The sequence below is a fragment of the Prosopis cineraria genome, unplaced genomic scaffold (genome assembly GCF_029017545.1).
Source record: "Prosopis cineraria cultivar Desert tree isolate PC_DT_omini unplaced genomic scaffold, ASM2901754v1 PC11, whole genome shotgun sequence".
Lineage (NCBI taxonomy): Eukaryota > Viridiplantae > Streptophyta > Magnoliopsida > Fabales > Fabaceae > Prosopis > Prosopis cineraria.
The window spans coordinates 505,443-523,158 of record NW_026555342.1 but is presented as its reverse complement, the minus strand read 5'-3'; the positions used below and the strand labels follow the sequence as shown (position 1 = coordinate 523,158).

At 33.0% G+C, this 17,716-nt stretch overlaps 3 protein-coding genes across 3 annotated transcripts; 1 reads left to right on the top strand and 2 right to left on the bottom strand.

Annotated features, from left to right (window-relative positions):
- Positions 1 to 285: 285 nt before the first annotated feature.
- LOC129286787 (uncharacterized) lies at positions 286 to 3,712 on the top strand. Its single transcript, XM_054922834.1, has 5 exons — positions 286 to 435; positions 1,626 to 1,797; positions 2,115 to 2,231; positions 2,382 to 2,546; positions 3,467 to 3,712. The coding sequence occupies exons 1-5, from the start codon at positions 326 to 328 to the stop codon at positions 3,470 to 3,472; spliced, it is 570 nt and encodes a 189-aa protein (XP_054778809.1). The 5' UTR covers positions 286 to 325; the 3' UTR covers positions 3,473 to 3,712.
- Positions 3,713 to 4,572: 860 nt separating this feature from the next.
- Positions 4,573 to 9,460, bottom strand: LOC129284963 (uncharacterized protein At4g38062-like). Its single transcript, XM_054920487.1, has 3 exons — positions 9,359 to 9,460; positions 5,557 to 8,378; positions 4,573 to 4,873 (listed from the first exon to the last, which is right to left on the bottom strand). Exon 2 carries the CDS (start codon positions 8,348 to 8,350, stop codon positions 6,323 to 6,325), a length of 2,028 nt encoding a protein of 675 aa, XP_054776462.1. The 5' UTR covers positions 8,351 to 8,378; positions 9,359 to 9,460; the 3' UTR covers positions 4,573 to 4,873; positions 5,557 to 6,322.
- A 5,157-nt stretch (positions 9,461 to 14,617) lies between these two features.
- LOC129285978 (uncharacterized) lies at positions 14,618 to 17,244 on the bottom strand. The gene is made up of 6 exons (XM_054921998.1): positions 16,906 to 17,244; positions 16,687 to 16,782; positions 16,471 to 16,511; positions 15,995 to 16,112; positions 15,527 to 15,607; positions 14,618 to 14,977 (listed from the first exon to the last, which is right to left on the bottom strand). The coding sequence occupies exons 1-6, from the start codon at positions 17,086 to 17,088 to the stop codon at positions 14,921 to 14,923; spliced, it is 576 nt and encodes a 191-aa protein (XP_054777973.1). The 5' UTR covers positions 17,089 to 17,244; the 3' UTR covers positions 14,618 to 14,920.
- Between the last annotated feature and the right edge of the window lie 472 nt (positions 17,245 to 17,716).

Genomic DNA, 17,716 nt, shown 5'->3' with positions numbered 1-17,716 from the left:
ATTGAACTTATAAATTTTTAAAATTTAACACTTTAAAATTTAATTTAAATTAATTAATTTTTTTAGAACTTATTTGTTATTCTCCAAAAAAAAATATAATGAGATGTCAATACTTTCACTTAAAATATTATTAATTAATTTATTAACTAAATAGTGAGATCAATACTTTCACTTCCAACAAAATTTTGGTGGGTTAATCCGTTAATCTATATATTTTATATTTGTATTATTATTATATTAATATATTAATATCTTGAATATTGCATCGAACCTCCTGCGAGAATATTAAACGACCATCGACCATCGGAATTCAATTCCTGAGAAGATGGGAGACGAGCGAGTGAAGACGGAGGCACTTCAGATAATCGGAGTCTTTCAAGTTCTCCCACGACTTGTTGTCTTCGACCTCGATTACACTCTCTGGCCTTTCTACTGGTACTCTTACGTCCTCTCTCTTCTTTCGTTTCCTTTCTTCAAAACACGATTCCGTCTAACTTCGTTAACTATACCATTCATTTCTTCATTGCCATTGATTTTGATTGGTCTCGCCAAATTGCTTCGAATTCGTACGAAAAGCGCCCAACTTTCTTTCTTTCTTTCTTTTTTTTACTTTTGTTGTTTGGTTGAATCTAGTGTTACTCCCCTATTTTCTGAGATACATGTTTTTATTTTAGGGAGAAAGTTTCGTGTTGTACTTCCCAGGAAATGCTTCATCAGTGGATTAGATTGAGGAGCTTTAGTTTTTTAAAACTTTATATGAACTAAAATGACAAAAGTTTCTGTGGATGATTTGATTTGACATTACTTCATCACAAAATATGATTGAACTTGCTTGCAAACCGGGTTGAAGTGTCATATTCTTTGGATTCTTAATGGTTTCTCTGTCTTAATTTTTTTGTTTGTGTTTGGCCACTGGACCAAGCTCAACTTTCTTTGCCCTGTGACAAAATCCGTGGTTCAGTAAAGTTTTAATTCTTGGATAAATTTCACTATTACAGTCAATCATCTTGATGTGGCCTTGATTTCAGTTTATCTTCTGTGGTGCTTATGGCTGGTTCTTATATGACTTCCATAATTTATGGTATTTTTCATCTAAATGTTGATATAATAATCTTATTGATATTAAATTGATGAAGATTTCATTGTAGAAAACTTTATTTCATTTATACCTCATATCGTTTTACAATGTCTGAAGTTTTTTAGATTAAGTTGACTTATGAAAATTGAAAATGTTGCCTTCAAAACTCTATTTTTTACTATTGGTTTTGTTTGTTTTCCCTACAAATAACTTGAGAACAATATAAATTTCTCATCTTTTTAACATTCATACTTTTATTCTCATCTAGTTTTGTACCCAAAAAAAAAATACCATTTAGAGGTAAAGAGGTGAACAGAACAAACTACAAAGGCTGAATCACTTTCTTCAGATCACAGGGGCAATATTAATTTAAAGCCAAACCATTGATTTACCCTATTATATGTTCATGATGTAAGGAAATTACATCCTCTAGAATGTGAAAAGGTGAGCTTCTGGATCAGTATAACTTGAGATGCTTCTCCTGCAAAAGCTTTGAAATTTTAATACTCAATTCAGTTACTAAGTCTTACGTCAAGCCAAATTTCAGTGAGTGTCGCTCCAAGCGTGAAATGCCATCTCTGTATCCTCAAGCCAAAGGAATCCTATATGCACTCAAAGATAAAGGAATTGATGTTGCCATTGCTTCTAGATCACCAACTGCTGATATAGCAAGAACATTTCTTGATAAATTGAGCATCAAGTCAATGTTTGTTGCTCAGGTGTGTTCATTGAACCATACTCTAATCTTTCTTTTACCTGTTCTGTTCGTTGATATATCATCCTCATCTCTGACGCATTGAGAAAAAAAAAAAAGCAGTGTTGAGCTCTGGCTTCTGAAGGAGGAGGTAAGTGTGAAAGCTGAAAATGATTATCTTCTATAGGTTCTTGACCTCGCAGAGAATATGTTTTGACACCCAAAAAGAAGGAGGAAACAAAAAACAGAAGATTGTTTCCTGATCAAAATGGAATCTATAAATGGTTGTAATGACATATATGTGTTTATCAATTTTAATTTGTTTTTCCTCCCATTGTTTAGGAAATATTTTCAAGTTGGACACACAAAACGGATCACTTTCAAAGAATTCATTCGAGGACTGGGGTTCCATTTAATTCTATGCTATTCTTTGATGACGAGAATAGGAACATCCAAGCGGTAGAAACCATTCTTTCATTTTTCTTTTCATGTTTCCTGATCATTTTTCTTCATTTTTACATTATAGAATCGCTATTTGCTCATCTTCTTTAGGTGGAAAGAGTTCCATACATATATTACATGTTTGATAGTGGGAAACGGCACTTTCAGGTCTCAAAAATGGGAGTAACAAGCATTTTGGTTGGAAATGGAGTGAATCTAGGAGCATTGAGAGAGGGGCTTGCACGATTTTCTCAAAACCGGAATGCATCAGAGAAGAACAAGCAGAAGTGGTTGACTAAGTACTCCAAGAAAGCAGATACATCCAACAGTGATGTATGAAATTGAATATTTAATTGAAATTTCTCTGCATTCTGTTTAAAACGTTGTTATTGTTAGTTTATCAAATTTAGTGTCAATTACTCCCATAAAATAGGGAATACTTGGACTATTCTTGATTACAAGTTTAAATGTAAATCTTATTTGAATGAATTATGAAATTCTGAAGCATCAATTATCAAAGCATGAGCTAGATATTCCCAGCAATGATGCATATAATCAGCAAATTCTAATGAACTCCTGTGTAGACAACATAGTAATTGATGACCTCAAAGTATTTCGTATATTCTATGGAGGTGAGTCCATGTGGTCGGCATTCTCATGCACCATCACCTCTGTTATCAGTTGTAATCAGTTCTTTTATTTATTTAGGCATGCTAAAACTTCTAGTTTATTAAGTGTGCTTTAATTATTGATTTGATCCTTCAAATTTAATCTTTATCAGTAAAGTCTTTAAAGCTTCATAACTATACATAAATAGTCTTCATAACGTTATTTCACCTTCAAACTAAAATGACTAATTGTGTATAGTTTTGAACACTTATGGAAGTATTCCCTATAGAGGAAAGCTAAACAGAACACCTATGAAAATTGTTGATTGAGTCATTTTAGTTAATAACATTCTTAAATGTTCGGTAAATGATGAAGTGTAATGATATCGTACAATTTATATAGTTGACTTCACCTAATGAAATAAAGTTTATTATTGTTGTTGTGTATAGTTTTGAAATTTTAAGGACTTGACTTATAAAGATTAAACATCAAGGACCAAATTGGTAAGGTAAATTTGAGGGACCAAAAGTTCAAATATCCCACTTATTTATTTGAAACATGCCAACTAGAGTTTAAGGGATGGACTGGTGAATTAGGTTATGCCAGCTGCCCTGTGAGTTCTGACTGAGCATGCAAACCTGCAGGATTGAAACTTTCCAGTTGGTGAATAGATATCTGCTCAGAGAGTTGAAGTTGTTGCATTATTATGATGCCTGACTTCATCCAAGACCGTAAGATCTGAAAGCTTGAACATTAGTATCTGGAGATGCCTTTCCGCTGGGTAGGGGCTGATTTCACTTTTGAACAAGAGCTGGAAGGTTGGAACTGAACTATCAGATGTACAGGAATGTCAAACTTTCTTTCAAATGCAACCTTTGCAGCAAAAAGAGGGAAAAAAAATCAACCTTTTCAGCTAATACTAATATAAAAAAGTACCTGAAAGTGAAGTACATGGTACAATCTCGTAACATCAACAATTTGGCAAATCCGTAGAAGTTGGTTGTCCCATAAGTTTTGCCGGGGGGGTTAAAATTTGGGAGTTAGCTGCTTGCATCCTACCCTACGCCAAACTTTCTTACCATTGGATCTAACCTTCAATGGTTAAGATCTAATATATTATAAAATAAAAGAGTAAATTGACCTTTAAATTATAGATCCAAAAATGTCTAAGATTCTAAAAAATGATGTAATTTAATTTTATTATTGACAAAAGTTAACTTTGAACAGTAACTGCTCAAAGAATAAAAAATACAAAAAAGGAACAAAAAATTATGGTACATAACCCAAAAATTACAAATAATAACTAAAAAATTATTAAAAATGTCCTAAAAATCTTATTAGTCCCTTTTATAATTTTTAATGCCTTTTTCTATCATTTTAATTAATTAATAATTAAAATTGACTTTATTAATAGTAAAAATTAAATTACACTGTTTTTAAAAATTAAAAGAAAATATTACATCATTTTTAAGAGTATGCCCCTGGACCAATAATTTAAGAACCAACTTACTCGTTTATCTTATATTATAAAATTAATATTATAATGTTAAATAATAAATTTATTTATACAAATAATATTAAATAATATGTTATAAAATTTAGTAGTTTAAATTTATTTATTATTTAACTTTAAAATTATATACTAAATCTTAACCGTTGAAATTGAGATCTAATAGTGAAAAAATTAGGAGTGGGAGAGAAACCAACCCTACAATTGTGATGAGCGTCATCACATAAACACATCACAAAGTACAATCAGCAAACAATGGCTCCTTCATTCTTCAATGTAAACTATTTTTGGAACAACGGTCAGTGATTCCTACGGATTTGGTTCATACATCAAAACTATGAAAGGGCTCACCCACACCACACAAATCTGTGGATAAACTTGATCACTCAACTTATGTTCTGTAAAACATGTGGTAGTTACTGAAACAAGCATTAGACAATGTTTTTTCCCCCACTTCTCCATATCTAATAATGCTGGTTTTTGGAGCTCCCAACAGAGGTTTAGATACAGTGATTTAGCTTGCTCGATACCCGACCAAATCCTGCACGTTTCCAAAAAAAAAAAAGGAAGAATCTTAGATGACTTATCAAGCAGAACAAAAGGTGTAGCACTGACATGAAACTACTAGATATAGCAACAATTTCAGAGGGATACAACGATGATAAATCTCATCCTACTAGGTACATGAATTACGCGACACTATTATATTCTGTCAACAACCAAATCTCTAAAAATATTGTTAACCAAAAGATCGCTTCCAATAATTTCAAGCAGAAGAGATAAGTCAATTAATTCAGGGAATTATACAGATGCATCAAGTCGTCAAATGGCTACAGCTTTACGTTGACCAATCCCACCTTTCTTTTTCCGGCCGGGTAACTAGTCCAGCTTTAGGTTTAGAATTTTGACCATTCATATATATCCTAGGAACTTCTTCCCACATACGTTTAGGTCACTTGTATCACATGGCTACAAAATTACATACTCATGGCTCTTGTTTTTGATAAGATTATGGGTAAAGAAGCTATCATGAGCAAGTTATGGAATAATGTTGAAGAATAAAACGTTATTATGAGTTTTGTTTACCATTTAACATTGAGTTTGAAGTTTTAACTTCTCCTGATACTAAGGATTCTTCAAAACACAGTTTTTGAGAGCATATGTATAAAAGCACAGGCCAATGGTAAGAGCATTAAATCAGAAAATGAATATCTATTTATTTACCTTGACCGCATTTCTTCTGCTTGAGTTCAGACTTCTTCCCCGATCTACACGTGCAAATTCTTAACCTCTCTCAGAGGAGCTCGCCCATCAAAATTTGCTTCGTGTTTCTTAGTCGTGGCAGAAAAAGTACGATTTGCTCTATTTACAGTAGCAACATGCAGCTTGTCAAAGTCAACAAGATCCGTTGACCAATGATCTCCATCTGCAGTAGTATTCAGCATCTCGTCAAGAGTCTTCATCAATTGCAGATCCTTACCAGATAATTCCCCAATCCTCTCACACATGTCTTCAATATGAGCTAGCATACCCTCCCTTTCAGTTGATAACTTTGTGATATCTTGGAGCAAAATTCCTTTCTCAAACTCAAGCTCTCCAATTATGCTTTTCATGGACCTCAATTTTTCCGTCACATCTTCAGTTTCCAACTTCTTTGCCTCTAATGACGCTCGAAGCTGCTCTGATTCTTGTTTCAAATGTAAGATTGATTCTTCCTCATAAGCAACCTTCTCAAGCAAATTGTTAACTTCCAGTTCTGCTTTCACTACTCTCAAGTTCTTTTCTTCAATTTCTCGCTTTGTCAGATATTCTGCATCTTTTAAGGCCCCTGTAAGCGCACCGATCTCAACCCACTTTTCCACTTGTTCGGAGAAAGCGAAAGACAGCGCACACATCAAATCTTGCTCCAATGACTCGGCTAGTTCGTGCAAGTGCTTTATGATTTGGTCTTTCTCTTCTTTAAGCTTCAAAAGATTCTCTTTCTCCTGCTTCAGAGCTTTATCTGCATCCAATAGTGCAAGTGTTGCGGAAGATGCTTCTTTTCCAAGGACTCTTGCCGCAAGCCAGCCATGGCTATATCATTTTGAAGATCTTTAATGCAACTCTCCTTCTCCTCAACATTTTGGAGAAGATTTTCTTTCTCTTGCTTAAATGTTTCTGCTTCCTTCAATTTACTTGTACAGTACAGTTCTAAGGAAGCAATCTGCTTCTGAAGTTCCTCGGCTTTACTCTCCTGCTCCTTGACGATACAGATAAGGCTTTCATTTTCATCCTTAAGGGCTTGCTCATTCTCGAACTGCAAAGTAAGGGAACTCTCCATCTTTTGACACTTTCCTTGAATTTCTTCAGAGCAGGCTTTGAGAGTTTGGGCCGTATGCTTCCACTTCTCTAATTCACGTCCTAATTGAGCGATCTCATTATTTTTATTGGCTATTTCAAGCTCTAGCTTTCCTTGAGCCTCAAGTGCAACACGTCTTTCACAATTTAGAGTGTCCTCCATTTGCAGAAGTTTCCCTTTCAAGGCATGTTGACCTTCTGATGATTCCTCAAGCATTTTTTTATGCCGTTCAAGTTCTTCCTCTAGCATAATACGTGGTGCCACATTTTGAGAAATGTCTTTCACTTCCAATTGCACTTCAGAGAGACAAGTCATATCTTCTTTCCCTTTGATATGAACAGCTTCATCTATTTCTGCACTAAATAATTTGGTGTAAGCCTCAACAAGTTCAGATTTAAAGATCAAAAGTCCCATAGAATATTCTTCAATTACATAATGACAATTTTCCAGTTCCATCAGCAGATCCATTATTTCTTGTTCTTTACTGGTCAATGAAGATTTATACATACTAATATCTGCTTCCATCTTTTCCATTTGATAACCCCATTGACATTCTTTAGTCTTCATACTAGAGGCACAGTTTTTGCGTGCCTCTTCCAAGTGCCTAAGTTTGTTGCGGAGTTTTGATAGCAGAGAACTTGCTCCAGCATTTTGGATTCCAGCTTCCCTTAGTTCTTTAAGTGAATGTCCTAATTCCTGATTGTCTTGTTCAAGCCGAACAATTTTAAGTTCCATTTCTCTCACTAGTGTCTCTTTTTCTCCCAGGGAATTCCTTAGCTCTGCAATCTCTTCATTCCTCTGAATGGTCAAGCTCTGTATCTTTGATTTTTCTTCTTCACATTGGGTAAAAACATCCTCAAACCGTGACTTGAATTCAGATATTTCAACCTCGAGGAGTTTCCTCCTGCTTTCTTGGTGAGCTAATGCGTGGTTGCACATCTCTAAACGGGATTGTACTGCTTCTAGAATTCTTGTTTGAGACTCTAAACTAGTCTGCAGGGAAGTGATCTCCTCAAGGAGTGCAGATTTCTCCTTCTCCCACTGATCCTTGTCAGATTGGAACTGCCTTTGAAGCTTTTCATGAGCTTCTTCAAGATGTATAAACTGTTCAATTTTCCATTTCAGTTTATCTTGCATATTTCTATTTTCTTCCTCCAGTTGCATTATGAAATCATCTCTCTGCCGCAACCTTTTAGCTTCCCGGGTTTTCTCTTCTGCTTCGAGATACTTCTTCTCTGTAGCCGATAGAAGTGTTCTGAGGCCTGAAATTTCCTTATTATTGACACAAGCATTCTGCTCCAGCTCACTGTTTTTAACTGTCAGCTCATCTAAAGCCAGCACGAGATCTCTATTTACTTCTTCCAATTTTGATAATCTCTCAGCGAAATTAGCTTGTATCTTCTTATTCTCTGAATTCAAATGCATGATATTCTCTTCTTTTTCAAGCAAATTGAACTTGAGATCTTCATGTACTTTCCTCAGTTCGTATATCTCTTCAGACTTAAGATGCAGTTCATGGGCCTGTTTCTCTGTCTGCTGCATAATCTCTTGAAATTTCAGATATTCTTCATTGCGGGCGTTCTTCAAGCTCTCAACAAGTTCTGTTTTAACTCGACATTCTGTTTTAAGCTTCTCCACCTCTTCTTTGACTTCATCTAATTCTCTGTAGACAGTATCCATTTGCCTCCTTGGAATGTGTATGTCTTCCCTGATAATAAAGGAAAAGTGATGAATAGCACAATAGAATATATTAAATTATCATTATATGAAATATGAATTGTTTCATAGAGACACATAAAATCAAAATGGCTGGTAACTTGAATCCGACGGTGAGTTTATATTAAATTAGCAATTAATACTAATATTTATTTTAGGGGATTTGATTTTATCTAAAGAAGCTACGTCGATGGAGGCTGGGCATTGCTTCTTCAAATCGCAGAATGGACCAGAAATTTGTCAAGCAAAGATCACATATGTATGGAGTAAGAGAAACTCTTTCTGTCTATGCTGTAGATAAGGAATCACCTAAAACAAGCCATCGAGGAAATGAAAATCCCTTTCTGCTGTTTGAAATTACCCAGAATATGGATTTACATAAAATTACCTAGAATCAGTTCAAGCTATGCTATATGTCTAAATTATGCTTACAGAACCAAAATATTGTGATGCTTGAAATATCATAAAAAATTCAAATTCCAATTACACACGTAATATACATGAAAACTTGAGTAAGGGAGAAATAGGTCAAGTCTTCATAATCATCGTCCAAATTCGAGGTCCAATATCCAATTTCATGCTTTAAATGATCATTGTTAAGTGACCTGCTAAAATTTGAATACAAGAAAAAGCACCAAATGATTCAGATTTAGACTCAGATCCACATGACACTCATACTGTGTTGAAGCTCTTCTTTTCTTTTCTTTTCTTCGTTCAGCGGATTAAAAACGAAAGGATTCAGAATCAACGGTAAAGATTAGCCAAATTCAGATTAGGAGCTCACCTATAATTGACGAGCAAGTGAGGGATGTGAAACCTTTTAAATTTGAATCAGTTTATCAGCTACCAAACAGTAGGAGGAAAAGGGCCAAGAAGGAGTTAATCTGAAAAATGGCGAGTGAAAAGTTCGCATGACAAATCTATAGAATGACGGTTTTTACAGAGATATTGGATGAATTGAATGGAACTTACCTTTTCAAAGAGGCATTGATGGATCTCGGAAAGAGAGGGGAAGAGAGAGCTGAAGCAAGGTTCGGATTTTGGAAAGCGGCGAGTGAGGTGGTCGATGGAAAATTTGAAAATGTCTTTGGGCCTTTGCTCCCGGCTTGGGTTTCTTTCCTTGTTTTCACTTTTCCATTTGCTTTTCATTTTTCTTCAAAAAATTAAACTTCTACGGCAATGCCAAAATAAAGTTTTTTAAAAAAAATTATATATTTTATTATATATTCTCTCCATTTCAAATTGTAACTTACTCTCTCTATTAAAAAATATAAAATATTTTTAACCAAAACTTACCCTTTAATAAAATAGTTATCTAGTTTCAAACTAATCATATCTTTTCATATTTATCCCAATTAAACATCCTACAATAAATATAAAATCATTCATCAATAGGGACACTTTAAAAAAAAACAATGATTACACCTTAAAAGATAAAAAATGCCCTACATTTTTTAACATCCAACTCCTTAAAAAATGTCTTACATTTTTAAACAGAGGGATAAGATAATTTTGAGGGTATTTTGTTATTCCAAAATATAAAATAATTTAATAAAAATAAGATTTCATTAATTATGCATTTTTAATACTATCGATAAGATGTGTAAGGGCATTTTTAAAATTTTTTAATTTTGTTTTGAAAAAATAAATTTGTAAAATTTTATTGTTAAAATTTATTAATGTGTAATCTTGTCTTAAATTGTCTTACAATATTATATTATAAAAATTGTAAGACATCACAATATTTATAGGGAAAATTACACCTAGGTTCCATAAAGCAAATATAAATACAACCAAGTCCCACCAAATAGAGAAAAGTAAGCTAGGTAAGATTATTTTGCAGCTAAAATGCGAACCCATTGTTATCATCCCATCCCATATTACTGCATCTGCGATCTTCTAAGTGCGTTTGATGTTTACGATTGTAGGAGTTTGTCAAGGAAGAAAAACCCAACTTCAACTTTCAGTTTTAGTGTTACTATGATCGCATTGAACAAGGTAAATGATAAAATTGATTTGCATGTATTCTTTGCTAATCATTTAATTCAGTATTTTATTGTTTATCGATTGAATAAAGGCGATATGGGTTGTCTCTTTCTTTCTTTGTGAGTTTGTTAGTTTGTGTGGTCTTTCTTTTCCTCTTCATGTGATATATTTGTAGTGAGTAGTCACAAGCCTTACATTTGTAATGATGCATTTGAAATTATGGTGTTACTTGGTTGAGTTGATAAATTTATTATGAAATGGTAAGACGTGTTATTAATAGTGTAAGAATAAATTATCAATAGACTATGAGTAATTGTCAATATGTTTTGTGTGATTCAAGTTAAACTAATAAATCTATTATAAAATGACAAGATGTATTATTAAGAACCTAAGCATAAGTTATTAATATGATATGGGTAGTTATTAATATGTTGCGTATGGTGCAAGTTGAGTTGATAAATTTATTATAAAATGGTAAGATGTATTGTTAATACCTTAAACATAAGTTGTTAATATGCTACGGGTATTTGTTAATATATTGTGCAGTACAAGTTGAGCTAATAAATCTATTGCTTACTTACTTTTTTGGGGTCACAATTTCTTTTCTAATTTGTTTATATAGGATGACCTTTGAAAAAAAAAGTTGAATCCATATGATGGTTTTTCAATCATTGCAACAATGAAAATGAACCCACAATCATGTCTATGTTATCAAGATCGAACCAAAGCAAAAAGAGAAAATAAAAGAGCTATCCAAGTGTGCATATCATTTTAGGATATAACTTTTTTGTACTTTTATGCACTTACTTTGTTACATAGTATTCTAAACCTTTTATTTTGTATATTTGACTTTGTACATGTTTATATCAAGGATGAATATTAGTTTTAATTTTAACTAGAATGGTCATTACATGTTTCTCACCAATATTCAATTGTTGACAACACAAGTGCCCTGCAATTATCAAGAGGCCTTTACATTATGTATTACATAATATATAATTGATTAATAGGTTGTAACAACTTTGTTATAGACCAATCATTTACAACTAAGTTAAAGGAAATAATAACAGAGTAAGTGAGAATAACAATGGGGTAAGGGTATTGACAACTTATACATTTTTAAATATAACAAGCCACCGGTAAAATGCACTAGTATTACAGACCAACTATTTACAATTAAGCAAAAGGAAATAACAATAAGGCAAGAGATAATGATAATGAGGCAAAGAACATTGATAACAAATATATTTTTAAGTGTAACTGCTACTGATAAAATGTACAAGTATTGTAGACCATTATTTACAACTAGACAAAGGGAAATAACAATAAGGTAATGGGGAATAACAATTGGACAAAGGGTGTTCACAATTTATCTAATTTTTAGTGTAACAAAATACTAATAAAATGCACGTGAGTGTTGCAGACCAACTATTTACAATTAGGTAAAGGTTAATAATAATAAGGCAAGGGGAAATTACTACTTCATGTTCATTCATTGACAACAAGGCTTACATCATTATTTACAAGTTAATGTACAAGATATAGTATAGTTTTAGAAACATCTTCCATGTCATTACATAATATTCACAACCCATTCTAAAAAAACTATATGGATTGCATGGATATTTACAAACTCTATTTGAATCTAATAACATTTACAAAAAATACCATATGCATTTACAAAAAAAAAATACCAACTACATAAATAATAAAATTCACATCTCTAGCAAATTAGCATAGATTAGGGTTCTTTCAAGCCTTGAAAGTATGACTGGTCTCATGACATCTTCTACGATGATAAACTTTCTTGTTTTGAAATTGAGATTCTTATCCTAAGCCTTCCTAAAGGCCTTCTAGTCTTTAGTGATTGCAAGAATATTTGGGTTAATATATTCGTGAATGTTAATGCACCTAGACATGGATATCATGTGTAAATACTAGCATCACGCATTCCCACTTTCTTCACTTGCTTTCATATCCTATAATTAATTATAATATTCTTTTCAACTCTTCATATGTTATCCATTCCTTTTATTGTTCTTGTTCTTACACTCCCTTTACATATTTCATAACAAATCTATCAGCTCAACTAGCATCACACACAACATATTAACAACACATTTTACCAACTTACGCTTAGGCTATTAATAACACATCTTATCATTTCATAACAAATTTATCAGTTTAACCTACACCACACACAACATATTAACAATTACCTATAGCATATTGATAACTTATGCTTAGGCTCTTAACAACACATCTTGTCATTTTATAATAGATTTATCAATTCAACCTGAACCACATAGAACATACTGACAATTATCCATAGCATATTGACAACTTATACTTATGCTATTAATAGCACATCTAACCATTTCATAACAAATTTATCAACTCAACCAAGTAATACCATAATCTCGAATATACCATTATAAATGCAAGGCCTGTGACTGCTCACTATAGATATACCACATAAAGAGAAAAAGAAAGATTGCCTAAACTAATATACTCATAGAGAGAGAGAGAGAGACAACCCACATGGCTTTATTCGATCAACAAATAATAAAAGACTAATTAAATTATTAGCAAAAAACACATGAAAACAAATATCATCATTTACCTAATTCGGTATGGTCACAGTAACACCAAAACTGAAGGTTGAAGCCGAGCTTTTCTTACTTGACGAAATTTTAAAGTTGCAAACACCAAATGCATTTAAAAGATCAAAGATGCAGCAATATGGGATAGGAAAATAATAGTAGGTTCCCATTTTAGTTACATAATGACCCTACTTGGCTCACTTTTTTTAAGACGATTGTGAAAGCTCAACTTATTACCTCCACTGCACGAAAATGTCTTCTCTTTCTTCATTCTTTCCTTTTGATTCAGTCAAGGCACATGAATAACTTTACTTATTGAATTACTCACACTAAAGGACCAAGGAACTATAGAATATTTTCTCCATTTGTTGGAACTTGGCTATATTTATATTTGCTCTATAGGACTCAAGTGTGATTTTCCCATATTAATAACCCACGAACTAGGGCTACACATAGGTTGGGTCAGCCAAGCATCAACATAGCCTTATCTCAACTTTTTAGCTAGATAAGTTATGTGTATGCACACTTGCACGTGTGTTGTGGCATTACAAATTATATTATTTGTAAGCTATAGACAAAAAGTGCTTAAAAAGCAATTCAAATTGATTAAATTGAATTAAATTGACATAAACTAATCAAAATTGATAATAAATAAGGATTGGTTTAGTTTTTCTTTTGATAAAACTGGTCAATTTGATTAGAGTTAGGTTTTTATTTTTTAAAACTTGAGTCAAATTGAACCTCGTCTTATTATATTTATTATAAACATTTTTATAAATTTGCCTAATTAGTTATATGTAAAGCATTAGTAAAAGTTGTTGCAATTAGTTATATGTTATTTATAATTATTTATTATAACATTTAATTTTATAATCAAGTGTTTTAAATATACTAATTAATTGTTGGAAAAATATTCCTTTATGTTAAAGAGAATTTTTCATTGTAAATAGTAATTTATGAATAGATAAATTTTTTTCAATAGTGAATATATTGATGATTATAAATAATATCTCACAAGGAAAGTTTAAACATAATCCAAATCGAAATCAAGTCAAATCCAACCAATTAGAAAGAAAAATAGGATAGGTCTCAAATTTTAGTGCATCAAATAGTTTGGTTTTTTTTTTTTTTTTTAAACCAAACTTGTGAACGCCTTTAAACAAAGTAAGTCATGAGCTTCATATAAATACATAGAACCCATTCTATTTATTAAATTCAATATATCAATACACAATAATAATAAAAATAATCTACATTACACTGTATTATTTAGAAGTTATAAATCATAGAGCTTCGCGTGTTTGGTATATGAAAAAAATGCTTTCTAAAAAGAAAATGCGAAATGCACATATTCTATTTTCTTTTTAGAAACATTTTCTTTTTCCTTTTTTAAAGAACACTTTTTTTTTTTTATCTTTTGCATTGTGATTGAGATCTTTCCTCACCAAAAAAATCTTCTCGACTTATGATTTGCCCTTAAAAAATAAGTTCCAGTTTTAGATGTATGAAATAAGCATAACTGCAATCAAAATGCCTACATGATCTAATTGTAGGTTTCCTCCGCAAAGTGCTTCTGAAAGTTTATTCTTGAAAAGTTTACCCAGCACCATAGTTATACTGAATTTAAAAATAAAAACAGTCAAATCAGAATCGTGGCTGTTACTTTTACCTATTCACTATCAAGTGCCTGACTTACAGAACAAAATTCACACTTTACAAAGACTGGACAACCACATTGTATGACACAGCAATCAAGACTCAGGCATTTGCCTACTGAAGTAATTCAATTCACCAAATTTACAGGAAAAAACTTCAATAGGTACAAAGAATGAGCAAACAACCTTGTATAAAACAGCAAAACAGCGACCAAAATTCAGGCTTTTTCCAGTGGCTGTACCTTTACACTAAGTAATGAGTTAGTCAGTCACAATTCCTTTACAAAGTTTCAAACACTTTCAGGGAGAAGCAGTTGTTCAAGCTCCTCTTTGCGCCTTCGCAACTCCTGGAAACGTGTAACTTCTCTATTAAGAGCAATGCTATTATAAAACTGTCCAAATTCTATCAATGCAATTAAGACTGGAGACTTGAAACTAGTCCATGCCATTGATCTTTGTGCCTAATTTCCACGGAAGATGATGGACTTGAAAGGAACATCAATCCACAAACAAGGGCAGAGATTCTTGCAGCATGAGTGACTATAAGCATTTAACGGGAAAAAGTGCAAGCATACCATTTTTACAGTTTTGCCTTTTTTCAAATGCAGCATGATTATGTAACCAACTATCCACGCATTCCAGGATTAAGAAAATTCCAAGAGTAAATACGGAGTGATCAAATACGTCAGTTTTCAGTTTCCAGGCTTGAATGCAATGTAACAAAGGGAAATTTAAGAGCTTTCGAACCTCTAGTTCATTAGAATCACTAATTTGTGGGAGTGCAAGATGTTTATTAGGATCTTCCATGTGTAGGGATGACAGACCGTTAGAAATACAGGCGCATAAACAGAAATCAATATAAGAATATGTCATAACACTGCAGGGTAACAGCCTACCTCAAGATCCTTGATTGCTTGCTCTCTGGTGATTTCCTGCTGCTGGCGAGTACGCTTCAGAAAACCAATGCATAGTATTCCCTTGAATTAGGATGACAAAGTAAGCAAGGTAAGAACATCTGTTTAACAAGATAACATCGACTAATTTTGCTGACTCACACAATGTGTAAGGTATATAATTTTCTCATTTAAAAAAAAAAAAACTTACATACGCATTAACTGTTAAGTATAATATAAACCATATTCTTTTCAGTGGTAAAATGGCAGGTATCAACAAAAAACTTCAAATGCAAAAAGAACCAAATCATGCACACACTAGCCACTTGAGGCTAATTCATGTGATAAGAGTAGAATGGGATGTGGATAGAGGTTAAAGGTTGAACTTAAAACCCTCCTGATGTAACCTCTTAAAAAAAAACTCATGCCCGCACTCTTGACCTAATAGTTTGCTGTCTACAAAAATCTTACCGAGACAACATAAACCACACCACAAGCAAGAAGCAGATAGCATGATATATTCTGAAGAAGAACAAGATCCTTCATCTCCCCAAGATAGTCAGGGAAAGCCCTTGTCATTACTGCAACACTGCAGAAAGTAAACCGTGTTTCAGGAACCAAACAAGCCATATGTGTCTTGATATTAACATAATTAGCTCCTGTTGATTGCTCAGTCTCGTAACATTTCCAAATTCAAACAATATATAAATAATAATAAACTATATGGCTCATTAATATCAGCATTTATCAGTGACCAAACCTAAATAATACGTAAAGTCTGCCAATTACCCCAGATTGAATTTACGAACTCAACATGTTCAATACTAACATAAGTTTATAATTTATACATTACTATTTAAGGTGTCACTGGTCAAGGCAGATGTAGATAAGCTCATTAAAAGAAGAATATAGTGGAAGGAATAACCGAAAGTAAAGCGGAGACATACAAAATCTGCAGCATACCCCTGCCAACCCAGTATCCCAAAACCTGTAAAATACATCATAATTTACGTAGACATTAGAAACAATACTAAAGTGACAACAGCAAGGAGAAACTCAAATCTAATCCACACCGTTATAATGATCGTTATTGAGACATAATGAGTAATGACCAAATTACTCAGGAAGATGACAAATTAAACTGTAACATCAAAAAAACGAACCTGCCAGAACTTGGTTATGAAACTCCATTCCGTTTCGGCCAGAACCACAATAAAAGCTATCAACACAGCGTAACAACGGAATATGCCATCAAAAACCTAATACCCCACATAAAACGAGAAATAAACATCGAAGGAAAAAAAAAAAAAAGATGAAGCAAAATGGAGTTTATTGACGGTGATGCGAATTTAGACAAAGGAAAGCAAGAAAAAGCAAGATACATCAGATCTGTTCTGGAAGGAGCGCACAGCAGAGAGGATATTGACAGCGATACAAAGGATCGCAGCCAAACCGGTCAATAAGCTGAAGCATCTACACGCTACCAAGAAAGGGTCCGGTCTGGCTCTGACCCGGGTGCTTGACGAAGCTACAGGAACGTTCCCTTCCTCGCCGTTTCTAGGCATTTTCTTGAGCTTTCTCAGATGAAACAAGATATGCTAATTAATTTCCGATTCGCCAAACAAATCTTTCTCACATTTTCTCCAGCTCTCCAAGAAAATTCTCTTTGCAACCGGTTATAGAGTTCTTGACAGAGATAACAGATTCTCCGAGGCCGAATTCTTCACCTGCCATTCAAGGCAATGAACACCGAATGGGGAAGTGACACGTGGTGATTATATGCTGAGTACCTTAGCGACTTCTTTTTTTTTTTTCGTAAATAAAAATTTGAAGGTGGCCTTGAACGAAGGCCATATAAAGCAAGTCCAATTGACTCTGTAAAGCCCAGACCCATAACTTGATTCCTTGACATTATCATTTGGGCTAGTTGAAATCAAATTTCATATTTTTCCCCCAAATATTGGACTCTTCAAGTTTTAAAACAAGATGAAAATCAACTCAAAATCAAGTTTTTAGAATTAATTATAATTTTTCAAAGTTGATCCAGAAATTATGGAATTTATCAAATAAATAAAAAAATAACAAAGAGACTTTTTGAAAATTATGATTTTTAGTGGTTCTTGATAAAGTCTATAAGTTATAATAACTTCATAAATGGTATAAAAGTATAGGAATGAGTCCTTAGAAATTTAT